Source organism: Dicentrarchus labrax, unplaced genomic scaffold, assembly GCF_905237075.1.
Source record: "Dicentrarchus labrax unplaced genomic scaffold, dlabrax2021, whole genome shotgun sequence".
NCBI classification, from domain to species: domain Eukaryota; kingdom Metazoa; phylum Chordata; class Actinopteri; family Moronidae; genus Dicentrarchus; species Dicentrarchus labrax.
The window spans coordinates 5,493,196-5,513,709 of NW_026136710.1; the positions used below are offsets into that span (position 1 = coordinate 5,493,196).

The 20,514-nt window shown below is 40.9% G+C and overlaps 1 protein-coding gene across 1 annotated transcript in view; it reads left to right on the forward strand.

Moving 5' to 3' along the window:
• Nucleotides 1-20,091, forward strand: part of LOC127370030 (formin-binding protein 1) — a 36,682-nt gene extending 16,591 nt beyond the window's left edge. The window contains 11 exon segments of the mRNA XM_051411720.1: nt 2,806-2,934; nt 3,596-3,742; nt 5,783-5,974; nt 7,671-7,707; nt 7,710-7,858; nt 13,547-13,561; nt 16,949-17,058; nt 17,195-17,327; nt 17,738-17,859; nt 17,993-18,165; nt 19,048-20,091. Of these exon segments, the coding sequence (XP_051267680.1) occupies nt 2,806-2,934; nt 3,596-3,742; nt 5,783-5,974; nt 7,671-7,707; nt 7,710-7,858; nt 13,547-13,561; nt 16,949-17,058; nt 17,195-17,327; nt 17,738-17,859; nt 17,993-18,165; nt 19,048-19,226 (1,386 nt within the window). The 3' untranslated portion in view covers nt 19,227-20,091.
• The last annotated feature ends 423 nt before the right edge of the window (nt 20,092-20,514 follow it).

Sequence of the window (20,514 nt, forward strand, 5' to 3'; positions counted from 1 at the left end):
ACTATGCAGTGTTAACTAACATCCAGCACAAATTAATGGACACATTCAGAACATAATTGGTGGTCTTGAGGAAGGAGTACGTGAGTTCATCTGACAGGACTGTGGGAGTACATTTAAAAGAAGGCTGGGAAGCACTGTGCTACATTATTTTGAAAGTAAAGCAAAAATTACATCTCATTTCCAAAGTGCTCAGTTTGTTTTTTGGTAATAAACAGCTCTGGTCATAAAACCAAGCCACAGAAAACAACAGATCATGTGCCTCATGATCATGTTTTTGTCTTTGCAGAAACATATTCCCTTCATTATTTAGAGGGCCTCTGAGTATTTAACACCGGAAGGGATGACATGTCACAACCTCAGCCTAGTTTGTGTTTATTTTTTATCCTCAGTTAAAGCCTTGGGGTGTAAGTAGGTCTGGGTTAGACAGAACAGATGCATGATAGAGAAGATGAGAAGAAAATATATATATTATACATGTTTGTAGGCATAGTTGTGTAGTATATAGTATTCTGCAGCTAGTGAAGAAATGTACTTTTGCAGTTACGTTTCCTGTCAGTAACAATAAAAAATAATCCACCAATATTTGATTTAGACATATTTTGTCAAGCTCCAGGAGTTTTTGTCTGTGATGTGATGTCTCCCTGTGATGTTAAAAAGCTGCTGTTTGTTAAGCTGAGGTATTGTGGTTTTCTCTGCAGCTGGAGCAAACCTCTAAATGTTCCCTCTCCTCCTCTGGCAAACAAATCCCTCAATTTGGGGTTTGGATTCGCAGCAGGCTATCCACAAAGCCTGTTACAGTTCTTTGGGGGACCCCCAGCCCTCACACACAGATTTCCCTGTTGTGGAGATCCTCAGTCATAAAGCATTAGTAAAATGACACAGTGCCCTCCTCTCCACTTGTGTTCTGGCTCTACTAATAGCATAAGACAGTCAGCAGTTTACAACACCAGTATTTTAGTGGAAATTGTGTTTGTTTACCGTGATACTAACTTCCCCTTAAGACTGATGACATGGCCGGTGGTCCAGGAAGTGCATCTATGGCAACCTCTTGTTTAGCTGGAAACGGCTAACAATCCTCTTTTTGTTTGTGTGTGTGTGTGTGTGTGTGTGTGTGTGTGTGTGTGTGTGTGTGTGTGTGTGTGTGTGTGTGTGTGTGTGTTTGTATATCTATTTTATGCCATGCCTTGAAGCGAAGTTCCCACAAGGTAGGTCAAGCGGACAGAGAGTCTGTTATATCTGTGGGAACACACACTGTCTCTACTTGTGTCTCAATAAACACACACGCTCTCCTGTAGAGTCTGACACACAGCCTCGACCAGGTCACTGTTAACACGCCCTGTCCTGTCTGACTGTGATCTGCTCCCCGTACGGTGGTTTGTCTCGCTGTCTATTGCTGAACACCGTCTCACCCTGAGGTCTATATATGTGATGTGAGAAAGGTTAAATGAGAGGCTGTTGTATAAGGCGACAGCTTTCATACCAATCTTCATTCAGTTCTTTTTGTTCATTATTCTCATTTTTATAGAGAGGTGGATATTTAAATAGGTGAATAGATGCACACATGCATATGCACACAGACGTCTTAGTAACAGAAAAACAGGTAATTTCCAGAAAATGACAACAGGATGTGATGTGGCTGCAGGCACAGCAGCTTGTTACCAGGTTTCGTTATCTGCCAAGTTACCATGGCGATGATGTGTACCCTCATTCAGCACACTTTGCATGCACATACACCAGCCTAGCACATATCCATAAATGCATGCTCACAGGTCCACACGTAGATTTTAAACAGCTGGACTTTCACATGTGCTTTTCAGCTTCTCTCTGGATTTCACATTCCTGTTTTTTTTCATAGGCTGTGACTATCATTTTCCACTGAGGTATTAACTGTCATCCCTCCTGTGCTGGAAATAATGTACCTTTGTGTCTGACGAGTGTCTCTGCTCTGATGTCCTCCTTTTCTTTGAGTATGTCATCTATTACTTTCCCCTATGTGTGTGAGTGTGAGAGACTCAACTCATGCCTCAGATTGGTGTGTGGGTGAAAACTGGACGAGGTCCTTTAAATGTTTCCCCCAGGACTATGACAGATCAGGGTTATGTTCCCTCTACTGCCCCACACAGTTTAATGGCTGTAATATTTTCCATTGCATCTGCATTCAGTTCACCAAAAAGCAATCAGGGGTTCATAAGGTGACTCTTTGTTGTAAATGACCATATGAAAACAACTGTTTTCATGTGTACAGGCCTCAGATCCGATAGAAAGAGGAAACAGATAGGAGTACTTAGCTACACACACACCCCACATGCTGTCTAGCTGAGATAATCTCATCTCCATCTGCTTGCCTTGGATCTGTAATAGGCTGCTCCTGCTGTGTTTCTGACTGCCTGCCTTTTCCCTGAGACTGAACTAGCTTAAAAATATCAACATTATCAACAGTAGAGATAGGCCAGACCGGGCAGGCAATCAAAATCCAAATCCCTCCATTCTGCAGCCAGTGCAGGCTGTTGTTTCTCTTTGTATATGTTTGCTCTGGCCTACTTTTAGTACAGTCTTAATGCCAACTGCTGTCACTGCTGCCTGACTCGGATTTGCACCTGTGACCGTGCGTCCACGAGGTCTATGTTTATGTGTGTACATGTGCATGCATGAACACTCGTATGCACAAATGTGTCAACTCATAGGTTTTGGTGCTCTGGCTGTGTGTGTGTAACTCATATGTTTGTGTTAATCAGGGGGCACTGATGTTTAGTGACGAGATCGTGTCTGATATTAATGTTTGTGTGTGTTGTTTTTTTTCCTCAGGCACGACAGCAAGCTCAGATGAGGCACCAGATGGCTGCTGACAGTAAGGGTGATTACTCCTCCTACCTGCAAAAGTTCAACCAGGAGCAGAATGAACATTACTTCACAATTATCCCCAACATATTCCAGGTAAATATAACAGCATATGGCTTATTTCTTCTATGTTGTTGTGGATAATTGCACTTTTGTTGCACAGTTTTCAAACAAACCTACAACTAACCAGTGTTTCCCATACATCAAATTTATTTAGGTCTCACACAAATACATCTGTTAAAACCCAGAAAATGTTTTTATATTTTGTGTTTGTCATTTCTGTCTTTCAAAACCCTTTGAGCAAATGCAGATATAAGTGCCAACTAATTGAAAAGTCTGCTATAATGGTGCATTCATGTGCAATCATTAGCTCTTCAATTCAATGCTGTTTGGAGCCCACCTCCCCCACCCCCCTCTGGGTCAACTGCTAAAAATAAATACTTAACGTGCGAGAAACACTGAGGGGTAATAAGCCATTGAGTTTGAAATACTAAAATGATTCTTTCCACTTATTCAAGATCTTTTAAGTTTTCACTTCTCTAGTGCTGTTTTCTAAAAGTATATAAAAGCATTTAAGAAGTACATAAGAAATGTACCAGATGGTATGTACATTTTTTGATGCTCAATATCAAAAGACAGTTTGACAAACTCACAGTGTATCACTTTCAACGAAAGCCCTGCCCACTCAACTCTTATTCTATAACACAAGCTAATAAAGTTTGTATTTATGTATGAATATGCCTGTATTTCCATGTAGAAACTTCAAGACATGGAGGAGAAAAGAATTGAGAGGCTAGGAGTGTGCATGCAGACATTTGCAGAAGTGGACCGCCAAGTGCTGCCCATCGTGGGGAAATGTTTAGATGGCATGACGAAAGCCGCCGAGTCCATCGAGCCCAAGACTGTGAGTATACAGAATAAAATATATGTGCACACACACCACCATATGGGACATATTACTCACTCAGCCATGGTGTCAGTCACAACCCACACACCACCGATTAGGATTTCATTGAAACAACAAATGTGTCAGTACTCTTGGGGGGCCTTCTGAAAATAAAAACCGTCCACCTGTGAACAACAAAGTGCCGTAGGAGGACAGCGTTGTAACTGAGAGAATAGCTGACCAAAATGATTCAATTTATGACCTCCCCTTTATAGTAAGGAGACCAATGAAATACAAGCACATGAGCGACTCCTAGCGCCTTCTGTCACCTAGAAATACATGCCATAATTCCCCTCAACAAATGACAAATAAGTTCCATGGAAATGGTTTCCCCTTGAGTTCCAGTTAATGAGCTAATAGTTGCAACAGTCTGATTTTCTTCCTCAGATTATACTGGAAATCTGAAGAAAAATGGTTGAAACTGACTTGATGCATTACTCACAGCATAGGGTGTGTCAGCCCTCTTCCAGAGGACTGTCCACTCTTTATACACACACTTCCCTGAGGGCGGTGCAGAGTTTTATTTATTTACTGTCAAGTGTAGTTGCAGAGGTAGCATGGCTGCAGTCCTTTAGATTTTAAGAAATAGTTTGATATAGAGGTATATGAGAAGATTAATACCACTTTGTTGTCTGTATTGTAAACATGAAGCTACATGAAGCTACTGCAAGCTGCTGGTTAGCTTAGCTTAGCTTAGCATAAAGACTGGAATTAACACATTATATCTTGTTTGTTAAATCCTTTAAAAATTGAAGTGTAAAAAAGTTTTACGCAGGGGAGTGTGCATGACCAAACCAGTTGATAGGCGGCCTGTGGCGACTCCAGGAAGTTACCGGTTCCATCCAAAAAACCCCTGAAATACCCCAATCTTTGGTGGTTATTACACTTTGCTTCATTTACTTAGTGCTATGTAAAGCTTAGCAGCTACTGGCTGTAATCCTTTTTTTAATCGACAGGTATGAGGATTTTATTACTCTCCTCATCTAATTCTCTGTCAGGCAGCAATGAAGTTATTTCCCCCAAATGTCCAACTATTTCTTTAACACCTGTAACTGTTTGGGAAATGGGAGGAAGTTGAGTCACTGTGCTTCCTACGGTCGATACCTTCAGTTGCATAGAGCTCCTTTTCTATTTTCAGTTTACACACTTCCACAAAGCTAATATGCATTCGTTGGCACAAGTTCTGTCCCATGGCTTATTTTTTATTATTTGGATATTGAAATGAAAGACGGCATTTGCTACGTTAAAGAGAAAATGAGCCGTGTGATATATTGAGATGTCACATGTTGGCTGCTTGCCGTATGACAAAAAACCAGACTTTCCCCAGGGAACGCATAGTATATGTGTGTGTGTGAATGTGTAGTTGTGTGTATGGCCCAGCTCCAGGGAGATGACTCCAGCCTGTGACTGGCTGCTACAGTAAACAACGGCAGGGAATAACACATCACATGCTCCTTTCCTCTCTCTGTCTCTCTTCCTCTCATAGTCTTCTCTCATCTATATAGTGCACAACAGCAGATCTTTGACCCCAGAATCCTAATTCCAACCAGACCCTCTGCCTTTATCAGTTCAGATAGGCTGATGCACATTGCATTTGATTAATGTGCTCCTTCCTGTGTCTGTTGAGCCTGGCTGCGTCCCCGACCTCAGTGTTTTTGTCGTAACTCCTGCCTGACAGATTTAGGTCTTTTCCTCTTTCTTCTGTGGCCCACAAACTGAGTAACGACAGTCGCTCTCCCTCTTTTTTTTCATGACGCACTCATGAACTGTTATCAGACAAAAACTGCTACAAACAAGAGAGTCACCAGGGCACTATTGTGTTGCATGTTATCTCCAGACCTGCTGATTAGCTGGACAATCTAAACAAACCGCATAGAACCTTTTAGCCATTGCTTTGCATTTTATTATTCTTTCTTTGATATTTGAATTAAAATGTGGATTAAAATGTATCAAATATAAGACTGTCACTGATGGCTACAACCACTCTCCAACCACCAGGACTCGAAACAGGTGGTGGAGTCCTATAAGTCCGGGTTCGAGCCCCCGGGAGACGTGGAGTTCGAGGACTATGGCCAGGCCATGAAGAGGACGGCGTCTGAAACCAGCCTGTCCAACACCAGAGAGGCCAAGGAGAAGCCTGCTGGCAAGAGCAAAGGCAAACTGTGGCCTTTCATTAAGAACAAGAACAAGGTAACACATGAATGCCACATTTACACTCGAGTGTGCAGAAAAGCCTCGCTGGTTTTTAGTGCATTTTGTTTTACAAGATTATATTCACTTGGATGTGACCTTGCACTGCGGGGAGATTCTTGTGGATTGTGGGTGGAGGGCTGCAGGGATTTTATTGGTTGTATGATGTTATGTTGGTTTTGTCTTTTAATACAGTGGTTATAAGAAATATATGTGTTCAATGTCACATTTGTAATATCTGTTACATTTCCAGCACTGGTTATGTATTTAATTTAGTTTCATTTTTGTGTAGATTCTTTGACTTTCGTTAGCTTCTTTTAAGCTCAAGAAATTTGTTGCTAGTTCATGTTACTATTGCCATTTTTGTTGTTATTTGCGCCACCCGTTTCCCCCTCCCTGGCAATCACCCTCACCGATTTTGGAGCCTCCCTTCTGTAACACACACTAATGCATTTCTACTTTCATCTTGTGGACGGACTCAACTGGCAGATATTAACTTGGTCTGGAATAACAGTCTCCCTCACCGTTTTTTTCCATTGACTGTTGATCAGCCTTGAGTAGCCTCCTTCGGTTTCCTACTTCTGAACAGCAAAACTGATCTCTGACTGTCTTATGGGCTGGTGGCACTGTTGGTATTGAATTAGGCCAGAGCATGAGTGAGTAATTGAGTGTGTGTGTTGTGTGTGTGGAGAGAAAGGCTAGAAGCAAGTGAGTGCAATGCTAGATGAGAAACCCCAGCATACTGATGTATGTGTCTAGAAAATGGTGTTTGAACTCTTTGTATCCAGTGTGCAAGCTCCCAAAACTAAGGAATACTTATTCAGAACAATATGCTTCTATTATCTTTGCCTGATGTAGCAGAGACAGCCATACAGAGAGGTATTTCTACTGTACATGTACACTTGCACACATGCATGCAATCATAACAGAAACACATTTCAAAATAAAACATATATTAATATATGGATAATTCTATAGAAAAACACCATTATTGCCTCACAGAATCAGGGTTTCTAGTGATTTTTCTGTCTCATTGTGTGAAAGAAGGGTTTCTGAATCACTTGCCCATGCATGCGCATTGTGTGGTGTCTTAGAACTCATCACAGCTTCATTCTCTAACTCCTCAACTACGGGTTGATGAATTATGCAGTCAGACGTTTTAGGACAGCAATAAGCAATTAGATTTCTCTGATGATGACCTCAAATTCAGCTGCTGCTATCCTTGGGGATGTGGTGAATTTCTCGTCCTAGCTGGCATGTGATGAGGTCGCGAAGGAGAAAAAAAAGGGAAAAGGATTTCCAAAATGGAAGCCTGCATGCGCTTTGACTGAAAATCTTTGCTGTTTGCTTCGTTGCAGCCGCTTGCTTTAACACATTTTTGCGCTTCCTACTCACTCTGGTTTTCTTCTTTTTAACTGTTTTTTTTTATGTTTTATATGTTTGACATTTTTTCCACAACATAACAACTGATACACTAGGTTTGACGTTCCTTTGGTCTTTTACGTTCTGTTTGGGTTTTCTGTTGTGTGTTTATTTTTTAATATTTGTAGGAGGCTTATTTATTTCGTTTTGTGTTCCCTCCTCCTTTTCCTCCTTTGTCTTTTTTCGTTGGATTCTTGCCCCCTTCTTCTTCTTCTTCTACTTCTTCCATGTTTTTCCTCCTCCTCTCCGTCACGGCTCCCTCTCTTACTGGTAGCTTATGTCCCTGTTAACGTCCCCCCACCAGCCCCCACCTGCCCCCCAGCCTCATCCCCGCCCTCACCCTCTGCTGTTCCCAACGACCCCCAGTCTCCCAAGCAGCACAAGGAGCCCCTCTCCCACCGCCTCAACGACTTCATGACCTCCAAACCCAAAATGCACTGCCTCCGGAGCCTGAGGCGAGGGGTAAGTGTGTGTGTCCAGCAAGCTTTGTGCATGTGTGTGTTTGTCTCTACACCTGTACCTGTGCTGTGTACCTGCTACACTGTATGAGTGAAGTAATACAAAGGTAGAATCTTGCTTAACATCAGTTGGGAAGGTCTTAATGCCTACATGGTATCATATAACAGGTGATTGAACATTACCTCTGTTACCAGTGACTGAATCAATCCATATGTAGGCAATGTGACCTCAGTTAGAAAACAGTGCTCACATTGGCCCATTACAGCTTTCACTTTCCAATTTTCCAGTTCAGACCTGCCTTTAAAATTGGCACCGTTATACTAAAATGATAATATCAGTGAAAACCAGCAGTACAACAGGCCTCTTACCTTCACTCATACAGTGCTCAGCCATTTTGCTTCTCTAGCATGCTTACGTAGCGCATAACCATGAATCCGTGGTACTTGTCTGACTCACCAGCAGTCTCTCCATCTTGTCCCTTCATTCTCCATATTAACTCTGTGCTCACAATGACAGTCCCTCTCACCCACCTCCCCCCCTTTGACAGAAATTAGCAAGACGCCGGAGCAGTCTTGGCAGCAGCATGGAGACTGCAGTTGCTCCCTGCACACTCCCCTGCAGTCTATGCCGGAGGCGGATTGTTTTTGTTTTTTGCACGTGATGTTAGGAAAGTAACACAAAGAGGAGGGTTAAACCTCTCAATATGAACACAGTAATGGATTGTGGATATGGCAGGCTGACTGAGTCACTCCATGTGGAGGGAGAAGGCCAGTAGAGTAATTTTAGACAGCTTCCTGGAGGTTTTATCAGCAGCAGCCCAGGATCCTGGTTGGTGTCATCACCATTTACCGTTCAAAAGTCCAGTGTGTGTTGTAATGGAATTGCTGGGGCAGGGCAGGTCATAGCACGCCTTCCCATAACCTACCCTCTAGCTCTCCCTGACCTCAGGAATGGGCGGCAACTCACGTGTTCCTTCCGGACCCCACAAATATAGCTTCTGTTTATGCTCATATTTTGAAAGGGCAGCAGTTACTCAAAGTAAAAACATTTGTATGAATTGGTGCTAACATGACGTCTGAAAAGGCGAAAGAACAATGCGGTGCAACAGTGCAGTGTGCGAGCATATCGTAGAGGAAATGATTGAAGGTCGGCAGAAAAAAAGGGAAGCGTGTATGTTTTCTAGCACACAGATCTTGCAGGAAGTGCACGTTTTTGAAAGCGGAAGTGCTGAAACAGCTCTTGAGAAGAGTGATAAAAAAATGTGCAGCGTTAAATCACATGCATTGTCTATGACTATACACAGATAAAAAAGATTGACGTTTGACCTTCCTATAGCATTTCAAAGCACAAGGGTGAAGTTTTTCAGTGCATGAGAGGTTAGAAACTGTATTAGAGTAGAAAGCCCTTTAGAGAATCAAAGACTTTATTTGAATTAATCCAATCAGGCCTTAAACTGTACTCCTTTCCATATTTCATGATAATACATTTAGCTAATTTGTACACCTTTTCATGTCTCATGGCGGTAACCTATTTATGTTTTTCATGTATATAGGTGTTAGATCTACAGTAAATCTTTACAATATTTCTTCTTTTTGGAATAAATCTACCATATATTATAAATAAAGAAACAGAAAGTGCATGGTTAATCCAGTAAAATGACAACAGGTCTTTTAGGGACACCAGACCTACTGCCTCACTGACACACTGACAGTTTGGGCTAATGCCACTGAACAGCTGCTGGTTGAGAGTCAGGGCAATTCCTCAGCTCTTTCACAAACAGGCCTGCACCCATCTGGTCAAACCGAGCTAACTAGCTTAAGTACAGGGTCAATTTAAATCAGGTATCTGAAAAGTCATGTAAAACTTTTGAATACAGATTTAAAATGTTTTTAATTGCCTCTTGTTGAAGTCTTGAATTTTTTACCTTGCTTGCCATAAGCAGTAATGTTACAAAACGTTTCTGTATCCGACTGGGGGCTGTCAGGATTTTAACTCGCTTATTATTGGATTGTATTCGTAGGAGACAGTTCAGTCCTTTTTTGTGGAGTTCCAGTCATAACCATCAGACCTGAGCTTCCTAGTTGCTAACAACTTATTGCCTCATAATGGGAAAGAAATTATATTTAATTTGTTAATTGGTTAATCAACCTTTTATGCCACTCCAGGTCCTAACAATTAAATTAATTTATCATTAGTAGTCATTGTTATATCCTAATGTGGAGTACAGAAAGATATAATACGATAAATAATTCTAGGCGCAGTACATTATCCTTTTATATGTTTGCCAATATGAACGTGACACAGTTATAACAGTTAATTGCACTATGTGGTATTAGATTTTAACAGAGCAAAAGCGAAGATATAAAAACTATTTGACTCAAGAAAACACAATTTTATTCCTCCCCAGTCTCCTGGAAGGAGAATATAGTATCACATTAGGGATCAGAGTAGTTGTGCCAGTGGAGGTAGGGTGTTGTGTCTCTCTGCACAGTGGAGGGAATGTCTACCCCTGCAGGAGAGCCTTTGTGTGGTGCATAATCCATCCACAGTAACTGTGTATGTGCGCGTGTATGTGTTTTGTGCGGGTTGAAAAAAAGAAAGCGTATGTGTTTTGGGAGTCAAATTAAGAACCGTATACAGTATAAGAGCTTTAAGACGTCAGTGCTGTTTTCTGAGTTCTCATTGACAAAGCTGTATTCTCTCTGACAACCACCACAGCAGCAATCCCCGCGCTCGCTCATTTGTCACAAAGAGCTTATGAAGAGGACTCTGGGCCGACCCACATATGCTTTCGAAGCAAGGCAATATGTTGTAAGTGTGTGTCTGATGGGAGTGAGTACCAGCGTGTGTGTGTTTCTGTGAGCGTGAGCAGGTACGTGGTGTGAATGAATATCGAATGTGTGTGTGGATGTGTGATTAGTAAAAGCCATGTAAGGCACATACAGTAGCCTCATTAATAATCATTTGTTGTGCGGCACATTCGGCCTCCACAAGGAGATTGTTTGACACCATTAACGAGGCAAAATGTCCTCTCAAAGGAGGCTAGTGTCTGTGCCTGGCTGAGTGTTGATCACATGGCTCTGACACATGTAGAATCGGGACGAATGATCGGAGAAGATGATGACTTCACCCCTCATCACATGTATCAGCTTGAGGTTTCCTGTTGCTCGATGTCCTGCAGCTGATAAAGGGCTTCCCCACTGAGCTTCTTCTAGGGGTCAATTCACAAAGTGTCACAAGCACCTGAGGCCGCGGGGGATTATGTGAGGATGCTATTCATCCCACCCAGCAATCACCCCTCCTCGCTAATTAAATCTCACACTCAGTTGGACGTAAAATTGGGCAAGGTGTTGGTCACACTTTGGGTCTGGGTTCAGTTGACAGTACCCAGAATTCACCCCTCCAGGGCTTTCTTTGTGCTGGTGTGCCATACTGCAGCAATGTTATCTGTCTGTATGGGCCATAATATACCTGTGTATCTATGTCTGTCTGAGTGGTTGGAAAGAGTTCAGGTAGATCTCGGGGCCTGTATTTATCAAACTTTTCAGAATCACTCTTAAGAAGAGCTCCCAAGAGCCAGCTTCAACTGCACTGAAAGTAAAAAATACAGTACATTTATCATGCAACTTACTGCTACATAAAGCAAAGTGTAGCGCATGATTTATCACGTATATGCTCAGAGATAAGAATTTACCCAACATTTGCCCCATTTTTCATTCAATACTTTATTTTACTTTATAAAAAGTACCTTATTCTGTGATATGCTATTTTTTTAGAATCTATGTGATTGTAAATTCAATTTAATAACAACAATCCAAGATATAAATCGATGTAATAAATGGAAATTGGCAAAATTGGAAGCGAGAAGAAAACTAAACTGGAACAGGAAAGAAACTCTGCTGCTGGTAGATGAGGTGCATCAGAGAAATCATACAATAAGCAGAATAATAAAACCAAACACAAGTGTAAGGATGTAAGGATGCATGGAAAGTGACTGCAAACTAAATCAAGGCCAGCTTTATTCTTGTTTGTGCATGCAAAATAGGAATAAAATCATCCTATCAAATGCAAATAATAGGTAAAAACCATAAAATCATACTCTATTGTATCATACTCTATATTCATTATGACCAGTGGTTTGTACAGTCACTCCAGAACATGTCTTGGAAGGTGTAGCACACCTCTTCTTGTATTGCAGTCATCCAAGATCTTCTCTTAACCAATTTAAGAGACCTGTGGATCTGTCTTAGATTTAAGCACATTTTGAAGTTGTAAGAAATATGATAAATAGCCTTTAGTTGAGTAGGTAAAAGTGATTTTTACTTTTATCTTTTACTGAAGTTGAAAATTTCACTTTTACAGGCCCAGATTTTAGCCATGACTTAAATGAAAAGGTCTAAAAGTCTCTTATATCCTGGCTCAGTTAAACATAGTCCATATCTGTAGCACTAGAAACGGAAAAAGGTCAGAACCAGATCTTAACCTACAGTTCATGAAGCATTTTTATCACTTATACATCTAAATACCCTTACCCTTAACCCTTACCCTTAACATCAGCGTTTAAGTGTAAATTAGTTCTTTTTTTTGTGCTCCTCACACATAGGAAACGTAAGAATAGTGTATTGGTGGTGATTCGAGAGGTAGGATCACAAGTGGTCATAGCAAAGACCGTAACAGGCCATTCCAGGTGGGTGACTTGATTAGTGGACTAAAGTGCGTAGAGCTCCTCAGCGCACCAGCCTGTGAGCCTCTAACAGGATTACAAGTCATCTGCTCCAGCTCTGACGGCCAATGGTCGTTAACCTGCTCTCTACTCTGTTCTTTGTATTCAGAACATAACAACATCCTCTCAGTGATCACTCAGCAAATGGGTCTAAATAAGCTGTTAAAACACTTTTATGAGTATTTATTTTGCTCTTTTTTACTCTAATTGCATTTTAGGTCATGATTACTTTTATGTGTTTTGTACCATCATCCAGCTGCTTTAATTTGAGATGTACGCACTGGCTACGTGTAGATTTTTCTTCATCAGAAATGAGTTTTGATAGTTTGGTTTTGAAAGTGTCTCTCCAGCTTGTCTGTGTACAGCATCTGCCTCCATGTCAAACGTACGGATCTGCTAATGTGATACATGCTTTTGGCGCCCTCTGCTGTCAATTGCGTGTCATTGTAATGGCAGCAGAGAGGGATCAAGAAGTAAAGGGTACATCCGTCCCTGTCGCAGTCACTCTCCCTCTACTTCTTTCTTCATATTTGTTTTCATCTGTCTTCCCTTCATTTTTTTTTCTCATTCTCTACTTCATGCTTGTGCAGTAGGTTGGCTTTTGTTGCCAACTTATTTCCTATTTTTCATTAATCCATCGTATTAGAAATGCTAAACTTCACCACATTAGAAAAGAGTGTGTGTGTGTGTGGGGGGGGTATAGCTGGAACTGTTGCTGAAAGAGCTTTTTTATGACACCAGTAGCATATAAATCCAAATCCTTCAGCTGTTAAATGGTGTACCCTCTTTTCCTTAAATGGTGAAGTTTGGCAAAGTAAAGCGTTATCATAAAATACATGTAAACAATTTTTGTTTAAAGGAAAATGACACAAATGGCCATAATTTTCTCTTGATGTTGACTTTTGTCTGTGTTCTCTTTCTCTCTCCTGCTCTTCGCCATTTCCCTCTCCTCTCCCCCCCCCATGAAGCTTTCTCTCAAGCTGGTAAGCATGACCGTATAACCGCACGACCATAGCGGCATGACCATAGCACGCATGTCACGTCTTCGCAGTAACACACTGTTAATAACGTTCTGTACGCCGTTATGTTTTTGTTGTGCTCTCTTTTTTTAATTTTTCGATTTTAAGTTTTTAATTCAATTTTTGCTGTGACACAACGATGGACCTCAGACTCATGTCGTTGTCTCATTTGTATGTCATTTTGTTGTCTGTGTGTTCATGTCGTGGTTGTTTTCTCGTCATGTCTCTCCCAAACTGTGTCTGTGGTCTCTATGGTGCAGATCACACTCAATTCCCACGTCCGGAATCTCATTGAGGTGATCAGATTTACTCAATGTTATGTATGTCGTCTCTTAGTCTGTCTGGTAGTCCTTCGTGTCTCGACAGATTGTATGTCCTTGTAACAAATACTAATCTGATCGGATATAGTAGTTGCTCACTCAGTTCCTTACACTGCATGCCTGTTTTGTTATTTTTATAGAATGCTGTTCTGTAAAGCATACTGTAAGAGAACTGTATGATGGCAGACCACAGAATATCAACTATTCATTTCCTCAGAACAGGATGCGCTTCAAGGATTAAAGGATTGGTTTCAACATTTTAAACGTATTCATTTTCTAGTTGAGACTTAAATGAGAATGTTGATTACCCTCTCATATATGTGTGCTGAATATGAAGCTACAGCCAGCAAACGCCTAGCTCAGCTTACCATAAAAACCTGAAAATGGGGAAAAGGTTAGTTTGGCTCGCTCCAAAAGGTATGAAAATGTGCCCTGTATAAAAATGGATATATATGTTATAAATACTTTCTGGTAACAGTCCCACAATGCAAAGTGTTGCAATCTATAGATGCAAAACGGACTGTTCTGCAATGACAAATGATGATTAATACGTTTTCGACATCTCAATTTGCTGCTTTCAGCTGAGTGTCCAGGAAGTGAGGAGTTCCCAGTTTTACAGAGCCAAGCTGGTTGTTCCCTAGTGCTGCCAGTCTTTATGCTAAGCTAAGCTGGCCGCTAGCCGGCTTCATATTAGCATACAGACATAAGAGTGTCTGTAAGAAAGCAAACAAGTGTATTTCCCAAAATGTTGTCATCAAAACCAGGTCTTTTCATGATTTTTGTCATTTTTATATACAAGATTCCATACAGAACAATCAATTAGCAAATTCTTAAACTCATTCTTCTCTCATCCTAAATGTATCATACTACCAACAACAACATACCTAATGTCTGCCCATAGTTTTAGTTTACATTTTATTTAGATAGAGTTATCATTTGCCTTGTGGTACATAGAGAATGTAAACACTAATACCCTTCTGTACTGTAACTTAAATCAGAAATCAATCAGAAAGAAGCATGTCTTTGCATGATGATTGACAAATCTTTGTTATGTTGCATGCCCGGTAAGTGTTGCGTGCTGATACAGGGAGAAAGGGTAAGGTTGCCATGGTAACCTAGTTTACTGTGTTTGACCTGGCTTTATGTGCAGTGAATCCTGACCTCAAGTCTCTAGCTCCTGCAGTTATATCCTGTGGTACCGCTGTTACCATCTCAGTGAGATCCAATCGGGCCTTCACCTATTCAGTCCATGCACATTTTTCTTAATTGATCAGACTAAAGTAACAGTGCAGTAACACAATGTCTTTGTCAACATCTTTTTTTTTTTTTTCATTAAAAATAAGACCCTATGGAGCCCCAATGAGTTCAATATTAAAATAATAAATAAGACTGAATTAAATACTTTAGAATTTTTGGTTTATGATCAAATACCTGCAAAACTAACAATATCAGCTTCAGCTGTACTTTGTGTTTAGTGATAGTGAGCAAATGTTAGCATGCTAATACACTAAACTAAGATGATGAACATGATGTTGATAGCATTTGGCTCCACTATGCTTTAGCACAGCCTCACAGAGCTGCTATTATGGCTGTAGACTTTTAGTTTGTTACTTTATAAGGTCACTGTTAATGACTGTGCAGTTGTCAACCCCGCCCCCTCACATTTCAGCCAATCACATGCCTCAATCCCCCAAGATGGACTCTGGGTCTTTGTTCTTCACAAAGTTCTGTGTTTTTCTCTGCAGGACATTTTTAAAATCAAATCACTATTCAGGTTCAGCCAATATAAAAACAAGCTCACAAACCAAACCAGCTAGTCAGCTAGATAGCATGTGCAACACTGTAAGTATAAGGAGAGGTTTATTATTGAGAATTACTTTGATATTGTTTTGTTCTAGTCCTAACAGAAGCTAAGTGACTAATTTTGGAAGCATTTGTGGACTCTACTGGAAAGCGTGGGGCATGTGATTGGCTGAAAGGGTTGAAAGTGACTTTATGAAATAAAAATGACATGAAATAATAGTTTAATTGTGAAAAAAATGGCTTTATTAAAAAAGCAACTACAGTAACGAGTTGAGTTTTCATTTATATATTGTACTTTATTTATATCATTATTTATTTCCTAATTATGTATTTGGGGCGACACGCTGGTGCTGTGGTTAGTGCCGTTTCCTCACAGCGTGGGTTTTCCTCCCACAGTCCAAAGACATGCAGGCGAGTAGGCAAGAATGGGTTGTTTGTCTATGCGTCAGCCCTGTGACTGACTGGTGACCTGTCCAATGTGTACCCGGCTCCAGCCTCAGCTACCCTCAAGGATATGCAGGTATAGCTGATGGATGGATGGATAATTATGTATTTAATTTTGAACTCGTTCGGGCTCCATGCAGACCAGCTAGCAAGCTTCAGGATACAGAAACATCATGTCCAGAGAAATTTTGAAAGACTGCCGGGAAGTATGACTCATCAGTCTGCTGTTACGGACTAGAAACCTTCTCATCAGGAAATATGACCCCTTGGTCGGCCAAAAAACCTCTTACTAAAACAACCTCAATTTTAAGAACACGCAGTGCTGTCAGAGGACAGTCAGACAGCTTTAAACCCATTATCCAGCTCACACTGAAACACTATATGAGCAATAATAGGATGTAGAAAATACTTTATTACATTTCCGATGCATTCACAGAGAGCACTAGATTACATGCGGTGACTGAATAGGTGAAAGGCCTCAAGTCTTTACACAGACAAACATCCCAACTTTCTGTGAGTGTGTTAGAGTGGCTGCAGTATCTCCTTCAGGTGAATTATGTGGTTAGAACATAACGAGAGCTCCATTTGTGGAGCTGTTATCCATTTATCCCTGAGTCTTGGCTCACAGGGTTTACAGCAAAGGGAGATACTGCACTTATCTCGAAAAGAAAGATCCCTCTTAAAACAGCAACACAACGAACAATGAATTATTAAAGTTGCTTTTCTTCATCTTATGTGTTCTCTCTATTTCTTTTCCAATTTTTGTTTCTTTTTTCACTCACAGGGCTCTGGACCAGAGGACTTCAGCCACCTGCCACCAGAACAGAGGAGGAAGAAGCTGCAGGGCAAGCTAGATGAACTGAATAAGGACATTCAAAAAGAAATGGACCAGAGGTATCTTTTTAAAGATTAAAATTTGGCATTACAGAGCTTTCTTCTCCTGTATACGACAAGTCATATTTATATTTACCCTGTTAATGTGCAACAAAGACTCAAAGACTTGTACTGACTTTAGTAATTTGCTCTCCAGGGACGCTCTAACTAAGATGAAAGACGTGTATGTGAAGAACCCTCAGATGGGAGACCCGGCCAGCGTAGACCCACGGCTATCAGAAATAGGCCAGAACATCGAAAAGCTCCAGTTTGAAGTTCAGAAATTCGAGGTTAGTTTTTGGTGCCAGTCTGAGCTATCATCTCTGTGTGAGTGTTAGTGTTGGCGAAGCAATTTTGTTTGGTTTATATAAGACAGTAAATAATGAGGAGTTCAAACACACGTCTCCAGCTGGGGTTGTTCCAAAGAAGTCTGCCGTTCGTCCATATTAGGAGAAGATGTGATGCAGCTGGAGGGGCTGGCTGCATATTCCAGCTCTGTGCAGGGAGAGAGGAGTCCCAGAACAATGGCCTGGTTTAACCCTGTAAATAAATGGCAGACACATTGGAGTGTAAGGCAGAGGTGTTCCACCTTTGAAAGGTCACGGATAAAAAGAATTCCTTGACAAATATTTCAAGTTGCCGCGTAGGAAAAAAAGACGCGCTGCAGCCAACACGTACATAACGACTGTGTGTGTTTCAGGGCTGGTTAGCAGAGGTGGAGGAGAGGATGCCATCCAAGAGTGATACACACCGGAGAAGTGGACTCTATGAGACCCAGAACAACACAACAGTGGGCAACAACTGTGCGCAGGACAGAGAGAGGTATGGTATACTCTGACAAACAAACAAAACGTCTTTCAGTCACACGAAAGATTTGTTACTCCTCATTTCTTCGGAAGAAAACTATGTATGTTTTCACAGTATATTTACTGTGTGTGTGTTGGCCCTTGAGCAGCCCGGATGGCAGCTACACGGAGGAACAGAATTCAGAGACTCAGGTCAAAGCCAACATCAACCCCATCCCCAACCCCAACCCCACCTCCACCACGCCAGAGTTTGACGATGAGTTTGATGATGAGGAGACCCTACCCACCATCGGCACCTGCAAAGCCTTGTACCCATTTGAAGGTAACTACAACCACAAATGTTGTAAACATCAAGAACAAATGAAGACAGGGAATTTTAAATATTTCAAAGTACATGTGACCTTTAGGTAAGATCCTGTTTTTTCTAGACACAGGGACCTTTTCTTTTTGATTCCTCTGAATGAGGTAGAGTTTCTGAGGAAATGTGTGGAGGAGTGTGGATAGAAATATAGTCATTTCTCTGGTACACTATTTTCAAATGCAGATCCAGCAAATTCTCAAAGGCTGTTAACTACAGCCATGGGTGTAACTCAGAGGTGGAGCCGTGACTTGTAAATGTTGAACTGGATCAGTCCTCTGAGTCAAAACGGGACATTCCTTCCTCTCTATGAGAAGATACAGACATCATAATTATAAATTAAAATACCAAACATCAAGTGCTGTTAATTGTTTGAGTTCTTAAGAGATGAAGAAGTAGCCAATATTTTACCTATTTTAATGATTTTAAGTATAAGTATTTATTTGGGTATATAGTACCCATACATAATATATGTTTTTCGTTGCTGGACAGATTAAATGAAGTGTCATTAAATAGTGAGACTGATTCTGAATGTGTGATAGTTTAGCCCAGGACTGGTGTTAAAAAAGCTGCGACTTCCCTCCATAAAACTGGAATGCAAGCCAGTTCTGCAGGCTGATGTTGCTTCATTGATATCCAAACAATACTGGTATTATTTCATATTTCTTTTACTTCCTTTATACTTATTATGATTATGGTTGCGTTTTCCTACTGCACATCAGCTGGTTCCTCTTTCTTTCCAGGAAACATGATATACAAATTAAGCTTTTATCTTGATGAAGTTAGCACAAGGTTGTTGTTGTATTCATGCGCTTATCTTTTTTCTCTTATTCCTCTTTCCCACAGGTCACAACGAGGGCACAATCGCCGTGGCAGAGGGCGAGCTGTTGTACGTCATAGAAGAAGACAAAGGAGACGGCTGGACACGAGTGCGCAGGAACGAGGACGAGGAGGGCTACGTCCCCACGTCCTACGTTGAGGTCTTTTTGGAAACAAATGCCAAAGGTGCTATGACATACATTTAACTCACAAAAGTGTGTTTTTTGTTAATGTGAGTCAGTAAGTTTCCGTTCACTGCTATATGAGTGGGGCAAGTTACGAAGATCAAAGATTTTTTCTGGTAGCTCAGATAAGAGAATAACCCTCCTCGCACGCACGCACACACACACACACACACGCACTTCCTGTCTCTCTCCGAGGGAAGGACCAGTCAGATTTGTCCGGTGTGCCTCGTGACATTTTGGACAGTTGTGGCAGATAGCGTGAGTGTGTGTCACTCTACACTGTTCTTGAGCTCTGCACAAAACATTTGTTTAGGAAATGACACTGAATGCAAGCTGAGCAGGCAGAAGTTGTGTGTGTGTGTGTGGAAAGAAGCTTGTAGTTCCTCACCTACCATTCACTGCAGTGCCACCTAGTGGTCATACATAATAAAATATGACTATATAACCTTAGCAGGATGGTATGAATCACCCACTGACAATGATCACATGTACATTTCAAACATACTAATACTTGATTTTTTTTTTTTTTATATATATATTTTGTTAAGATTTAAGACTGTATTCCACTCAATTGAACATGATTTTAATCAAGAGTCTGATCCACAACTTTGGTCAAATATTTGAGTCAGTATTGTAATAAACCACTAAACTCAGCTGAGTGAATGTACGTATCATCTGAAGTGACAATGAACATCAAGTGAAAATTGAATCATCACGCAAGTTACTGTGTTTTGGTCAATTGTTGTTGTTCCCAAAAGGAAAGCATGCTCCATGTGCAATCATGCAAATGTAATTTAAATCTGCTGTAAAATATGAATACATATTAAAAGATATTTTTGTAGCCTAAACATAAAAAAAGAAAATAAAAATCACCCCTCTAATGTTGCATGCTGTAGATGAATCATAGTGCTGTTACAACATGAAAACGTTGTGAAAGTAATTATTCTCCTCCGGTTAGGGGTCATTTTTGTAAAATTATTGCTCAAATTAGTAACTAATAGCCCCCTTTAAAATGTGTTTTCTTTTCTTGTTTTGATCCACATTTTGATGATGATAGTGTTGGGCTGTTCTGGTCCTTTTTTCCAGGCCAGTGGTAAAGGAATAAAGGACTGAGAATTAGCTGTACTAAGCTATATGGTGAGACTGGGCTGAGATATGGAGCTGGACGTGACTTTTAAGCTTTGTGATTTCTTGCATGGGTCTCTGAGCAGCACCTCTGTGAACGGTGCATTTTAACTGTAAAGGCATGGTGTGTGTCGCCTCTGTGTCATGTTTTCACTCCGCTGCTACAATTAGACATTCTGTTCTA